This window comes from Helianthus annuus, unplaced genomic scaffold (assembly GCF_002127325.2).
Source record: "Helianthus annuus cultivar XRQ/B unplaced genomic scaffold, HanXRQr2.0-SUNRISE HanXRQChr00c091, whole genome shotgun sequence".
NCBI classification, from domain to species: domain Eukaryota; kingdom Viridiplantae; phylum Streptophyta; class Magnoliopsida; order Asterales; family Asteraceae; genus Helianthus; species Helianthus annuus.
This window is the reverse complement of record NW_023395607.1, coordinates 11,984-19,192: the sequence shown is the minus strand read 5'-3', so window position 1 is coordinate 19,192 and position 7,209 is coordinate 11,984. Positions and strand designations below refer to the sequence as shown.

The 7,209-nt window shown below is 37.6% G+C and overlaps 1 protein-coding gene and 1 long non-coding RNA gene across 2 annotated transcripts; one reads left to right on the top strand and one right to left on the bottom strand.

Moving 5' to 3' along the window:
• The first annotated feature begins 228 nt into the window (after positions 1–228).
• On the top strand, positions 229–2,027 carry LOC110938642. Its single transcript, XR_002591551.1, has 3 exons — positions 229–351; positions 854–921; positions 1,869–2,027. It is a non-coding gene; the product is annotated as an uncharacterized LOC110938642 (long non-coding RNA).
• Positions 2,028–4,537: 2,510 nt separating this feature from the next.
• Positions 4,538–5,967, bottom strand: LOC110940171 (probable aspartic proteinase GIP2). Its single transcript, XM_022181733.2, has one exon. It carries the CDS (start codon positions 5,959–5,961, stop codon positions 4,645–4,647), a length of 1,317 nt encoding a protein of 438 aa, XP_022037425.1. The 5' UTR covers positions 5,962–5,967; the 3' UTR covers positions 4,538–4,644.
• Between the last annotated feature and the right edge of the window lie 1,242 nt (positions 5,968–7,209).

Sequence of the window (7,209 nt, the reverse complement as noted above, 5' to 3'; positions counted from 1 at the left end):
TATATAAAAACGAGAGTTGGTCAAAGCCAACGGAAAAGTAACTAGGAGTAAATAACCTAGTTAACAAAATATTAGTGAATGATAAGGATATAGTAAATAAAAGCATCTATTATAAAACTTGAAAACCTTGGAGGGCTAAAAGGGAAATTGTGAATAAAGTTAATTAAATAAAAATCAAAAACCAAAACACACACTTATGTGTGTGTTCTGGTCGAAAATTACACAAGAGCCAAAAAGGGCTCTTTCACTTGAACCCTAATTGACGCAAAATCACTCAAATTCAAGAAGAAGATCGAGACTTAACTAAAACCAAGCTGAAATTGGTGATCACTCAAGTTAGAGGATCACAAGGTATGTCAATTTTCATTATTTGGTTACATCTCAAATTCTTAGTGAACACTGGAAAACGAAATTATTGCTAGAATATTGAATATATGAATGATGCTATGTTGAATCCATGTTTAGGAACAAACCATAGCTGAGAAACTTGATGAAAATTATGAAATTGATAATCATCCACATAGGTGCTAAATGGGTTTTGTAAAGATATGATGAATACTAGAATTATAGTCATTAATTTGGTGTTATTTGATTTTCATGAAGCAAGTCTAGGTGTTGTTTATGCATACTAGACATATGAGCTTGTGGATGATGTTTAAACATGGATTAATAACTAATCATGAACTTGATTGTATATGTATAAAAATTATGCCCCCAAGGTATTTGTTAAAATGCCTAAACCAACGCTAATATGTTGGAATTTCGAGTAAAACACGTAATTGAATAATATGGCGAATTACATGAAATATGAAATGATATGAGTTCTAAACACGTTGTTGGTTGAACTCTATAGGCAAGGTGGTTGAATCTTCAAGCGGACAAGTCGGAGTGGACGCGCGCTTGAAGGAAAAGCTTTGAAAGGTACGCAACTTGTTGTTTCGTTACATTGTTAGATATGCTAGTCGTAATTATGTTAATGTTGTTATGGCGAAACATATGAGAATGGTATGTCATTGAAGTGATGAAACTCACTCGACAACCAAACGGGTCAAAATAGATAATTAGAATATATTTGGTATGTCAATGAAGTGATAGATATTCACTCGACAACCAAATGGGTCAAATAGATGTATAAAACGATAGTGAGTTGAAGTGACATTAAGGTCACCCAATACATCAGTAGATTGAGTGCGTAAGCCTAGAAAGGGACACGCCAAATTGATTTAGTGAACCCTTGCAATTTGGGTCAAAACTTAGAAACATGATTTCGTTGATTTTGATTAAATGTGCATGCTTTAATTATAGACAACAAGCATGAGGTTAATGCGTGCGCAAACCATGTGATGGGAGCGAAAATGCTAATGTTTGACAAGCCTGGGAATGGGTAAAAATGACTAGAAACAATCATTGATAATAAACATGTAGTGTAATTTAAGATGAAACGGGTCGATTAATCGTAAAAAGGATTTATAAGCCGTTAGCTCATAAATCGGATTTTGATGCGAACAAAGGTGTTAAACATATCCATAATTGTAATACGGTCGTATAGGAAAAAGAATCATGTAAAACAGATATGTAGTTTGAAAGTTATGTATGTTTATGTTAAACATAGGTGAAACACATAGCTGGGCAAAAAAATGCAGGTTTTAAAAACAAACATGTTGGAAAATGGTGACCCTCGCGCCACACGAAGGATCAAAGGGGTTGGGGCGCAACATGCGACACTTGTCGCGGCCCGCGACAGAATAGGCCAAGCCTCTCGCGTGCCGCGAAAGGCCAAAAAGCTGACAAATGTTTATGTTGATGGAACTTGTTTATAAGTGTTTTAAGACCTTCATAACTAATGTTTATGTCGGTTTTGATTATAGGTGAATGTTATGGGACTACGGATGAAGATCAAGCGAACAACACGAACCGAATACACGTCCAAATGAAGCTTCCGCAGTTGATCTTGTTTTGTTTATAAAAAGTGAAATGTGTAAACACTTATAACTTAGTTTTTGAATGTTTTAAACATGAATGAAAGTTTGGATAAAAAAGTTTTTGTTAAGTCGCATTTTTTATATAAAATATGTATTTTAATGATATATTTATGTTAAATTGGAACGGGTCTTACAACCTGGTGTTGATTAACTTACCCACCATATCACATGATTTGAATCTATCTCACATAGATTTTAGATAAACTGACTCACTCATATTTCTCCCGAGGTTGTATCACACATCAATGCCTTCTTTTAACCAGTCACATGATTACTTGTTTCCTTCACACGCGTGCTCCTTGGTCTAACACGCGTGCTCCTTGGTCTATCACAAATTTAATCTTCTCATCACGGTTGTCTCACACAACGAGTTCTTTTATCATTGATTGCTTCCCTCACGGAGTCTTCACTAGTCCACTCACTAGATTATTTATTGTATCTTTCACAGGTTATCTTCCTCCCCGTATCACACGGTTTTTCTACTTTGATCATTTCACATGACCAAATTTCCCATTTTACTTTTCTTCATCATCTAGGCACATCAGAAGTGTCGGTTCATCATCATCTTTTGTTTCGACCAAGAGTGTCTCATTTTCCTTGGTTTTCTTGGTTGGGCATTCGTAGGCATAGTGCCCAAGTTTCTCACGTTTGTAGCAAGTGATTTTTGACTTATCTCTCATAGCCGGTATTTCTTGCTTGCTATCATTCCTTTGTGGTTTGTCGGTTCCTTCCGACTCGTGAGAGGTGTGTCTTTCACCCCTATCTTGATAATTGCCTCTCCCTCGGTGATGCAGGTCCAAGTGTGGAGGAGCGGGCCATCTTGTATTTGGAGGCCCAAGATCGTGTGACAAAAGGGGCTTCACTAAAATGGCTCTAACTTGGGCTAGGGGGGTCCGTTTTGGGCGTGCGACCAGGCGAAACGATCGTGAGAACGAGCTCCATCTTGCTGCAAACTGCCCGACAGCGGTTTGGGTCATCGTCCAGGCCAAAAAACGCTTATTTCTATTAGTTATTTGTCTTTTTATGTTTTTTTTTCGTGTTTTGGGCATTTTGGTTTTGGGCTTGTGTTTGGCCCATGGTCTTTTTGAGGCCCATTTCGAATTTCTGTCTCTATTTATATCTTTCTCTTGTAATTTGGATGGTCAGACTTGAATTTCGAATTTACTCAAATTTCACTTCAAATTATGTGCATTTTGGGTTGAATTTTGGGGGTTGGGGAAGATCAACACGGGTATTGGCAGAATCAACGTGTTTTGCTCTCCGTTATCGTAACACACGCAACATCACTCGGCCTCGTGACGGATGGAATCTCCCTCGTCCACAATTTCCAACATCTTGTCCATAACCTGCATACAAGAGTTCTTCTATATTGTTCACGGGGCTTTCTTTTTTTCTTCAACTTTAACCTTTCTTCATAAGTTTTTAATCTACTTATAGCTTCGTCTAGAGTCATCGTGTCTAGATCGGAGTATTGCTTGATCGATGCAACTACTTGAATAAATCTATCTGGCACGACGTTTAGAAGTTTCCGTACTAGAGTGGATTGATTCAACGTTGTTCCAAATTCACTTGCCCTTGTAACAATGTTGTTTATCCTTGGGGAGAACGAATCTATAGTATTGTCTTCTTTCATCTATAACAACACATGAGTGTGTGCAAACGCGCCTTTTGCACTTGGTCAACACCAACATGTCACGTCTTCAATGTGTTCCATATCTCTTTTGCTATTTTGCAATTTGCCACTTGCAAAACCATATCTTCCGGTATCGCCTGGAACAAACATGCAATCGCTGCTTTGTCTTTTTTCACATCCTGTTGCGTTGCTTCTGTGGGTTCTATCATCTCCTAGAGTCCATTTGCTTCTAGTATGGTTTTGATGCGTATTGCCCATACTGTATTAGTTGTAGGTTTTAAAATTGGACATTGGTACTGAGTCAAAGATCCCACATCCTTGTGAATTACAATTTGTTGACCTGAACCGCTCGGTGTATCAAACATGTTTCTGAACGATTTTGACTTTCACAAAATTTGCAAAAAAAAAAAACAACCTTACTTTCTTGTTTCTTATAATTTCCTGATTGCGAAGGACTTCCTGCGATTCGTTGCCTTGCGATTACCAATGCCTAGAGCCTGATGCTCTGATACCAATTGTTGGCCGCAATCGATCTTAGATCTCTAGAACATGAATCGAATATAACATATTGAACTTGAATATAACTTGAATCTCTAAATACATGTATGTTTTACAATTATAATCTAAAGCCCTATTTATAAGTAACTAAAAGGTGCGATTGTAGAGACGTGTCTCTTCACGAACAGGTGCATCTCTTGAATATAGCTTGAAGAGGTGCGTCCCTTTCGTTTCCTTTGAAGCCGTCGATCAACGGGTGTGTCCAAGGGACACATCGATTCCTTTAGGGAGTTGGTTATCAACTTCTGTTTTGTCACATCTAGTCCCCATACTTTATAACTACCCTAATACTATTTTTATACTATATACATAATAACCCTTGAACTTTAGGATGTGTAGGGATTAATGATATCAACAATATCAATACGAAAAACCACAATAATCTTTATTTAGATTAAAACATTCCAATGGAAGGATACAAGATCAAAATCCAAATCCAAATCCAAATCATAAGTTACTCAGGGATATAATTTAAGATAGCCTATAGTGAGAGCAGCTTGTGTTCCAGAGCTGAAGAGGTTGACTGAACCCCAGTTTTGATGCAGCTAAATCAAACTCAAGAACTCGGTTCTCCAACTGATGCCCACCTAAAACAATCGATGTTCTAGGCTCAGCTCCTCCATCAACAAATGCAAGACATATCACATTCTTCTTAACTTCCACCATTGTGTTAGAACCATAGAGTGTAAACCATATGTTTATTCCCTCTAAAATCAGATCGATATCTGGAACTGCAGGCCCGACTAGCGTCTTGGGAGCAGTCTTGGCATCAAAACAGGCTCCAAATGGCGCCACAGATGCCACCCTTTTGATGCCATCCACTGCAGCTGCCTTAACAAAATCGTTAACCAAAGGTTTGTATATACTCGAGTGCAAAGTGGTGTATGGTACTACAGTGCTGATCTTTGTCCCCCCAACTCCATTACTATCAATGGATAGCAAAGAAGAGTTAAAAGCAACACGTTTGTGGTCGACTTCAATGCTTTTAACATTGATAAAGTATTCATCTGATGCATCTCCCTCAGAGAAAATCGGTGCGGTGCTGACCGGATTGATAACGAGCGGGGTGCTTGAAAGGTCCAAAGATTGATCTTCGTCTCTAGGAGGCATGTAATATGGTCCTCCACCGATAAATATGTCACCTAATCCTTTATTAGAAGAAGAGGGTATACAAAGGGCAAACTTTTTAGCCAAACTGAACGCAGATGAGATTTGTGAAACTAATGAGACGTCTGTTCTTGCAAAACCAACCAACCCTTTAGTGTTGTCACCAGGTAAGCCTTCTACAATGCCAGCATCCGCACACGAGAATTGGAATTTGGGGACGTCGTAACTAAGGCGAATAGAGTGTCCGTCTGACGATGTTACTCTAACGGTATCTTCACCAAGCTCTTGAGCGGTTAAGTATTTGGTTAACGGGTTAAAAGCGTATACACCACATGTGTTGTTGGAGCAGCCTGGCCTAGGAGTCGAGTTGCACCCGACACAGACTGATCCCAAGGCTTTCTTGCATCGGTTTGAGCCGCAAGCTGATCGCTTGTAAGAAGACGAGACGTAGGATGTGCAGTCGAACCATACTGCTTGCGCTCCTAGGTCGATTAATGCGGTGACCTGTGATTGCGGGTTTCCAGCCTCAAATGTGGTGTAGTACTGAAGGGATGTTTGGTTTTTTCTAATGGGGAAGTGAATGTTAGTTTGTTTGGGTAGTTTGAATGGATCTGTTGCAGCATATGAGATTGTTAGAAGTGAAAAGATGAAGAGGGTGGTGAGGGTTTGAGAAGATGCCATAATATTGTTACTATGCTTGTGCTTGTGTTTGTGAATTTATTCATGGGACTAGTGCTGTTTTATACTAATCTTGTTGCATGCAAATAATATTGTTTATATTCTCATGTTGGTCAAAGTTGGTGTCCTTACTTGAGTACCTGGCTGCCCAATTGGAAAAGAAAATACTAGATTTATAAATTGTTTATCGTATAAGATATATTATATATGCAAATACATAGAACCAAGAGAGAAAACATTCTTTTAATATAATTTCTTTAAGGCTTCCACTATTTTCTTTAATCTCAAATGGTCTTTTAATATTATGCTTTAATCTCAAAAAAGCTCTTAGTCGTGATTAAATATTTAAATATGTTTTAAACTATAATTAACATTGAAAAGTGTATGGGTTGCATGTTCCTCTATACATTTATTATACATTGTTTAAACGTTTAATGATGTTGTGATTCGACTTTAGTGCTGTTATCTAAATATTATCCAAAAACAGCCACATTCATTGGTCGGCATCATGATGCTAGAGGGTAGAAAGAGGCATATTAGGGTATTTAAGGATATAATTATGTGAATAATAATATTTATGTAATTTTTTTTAACGGCCAACAGAATCAATCCCGAGCACTCTTGGGCATCCACTGAACCAAACGAAGTACTTCGAGAGTAACACGTGTCCACCACCAATTCCGGAGAAAATCCAATAACCCACCCGCCCGTAGGCACGACGATGAGGAGGAAAGCTTTGTTAGATGTTATCAATCTAAAAACACAACAATATATTAATCATAATTTTCGTGGATTAACAAAAAATGAATGTTGTTGATACTATGAATTCAAAGAAAATAATGTTGGCTAACGTTATTAAACAACAAGTCTCTGTTTTAGGCCTCCGACCTTGGAGCCTCTAAAAACAACTTTAGAGATTAGGGTTTATAATTTGTCAATTCATTATTTCAATAAATATTCCATGTCTGTTTTTGTTATGCATCCATACTTAAATCTACATAAGATGTTCTTCATTTATTTTTTTGGAATAATGGATTTAAATAATCATAACAATTGTTAATTGGTCGTCACCGGTTCTAACTACAAAAATTTGATGTTTGCCACTCTCTGGTGGATCATCTTCTTATCATAGCGAGTACTTTACCTAAGAGGAATAGTGGCGATCAAATTTCCTTCAAGCACTTTTTTTAGATCAGTGAGGTTGCTTGTTTCCACTCATTGAAGATTCTATCTACAAAAAAAGGTTGACAT

Excerpts from the sequence above, each read along its gene's own strand:
- LOC110940171 (XM_022181733.2), bottom strand. The coding sequence starts at position 5,961 with ATGGCATCTTCTCAAACCCTCACCACCCTCTTCATCTTTTCACTTCTA.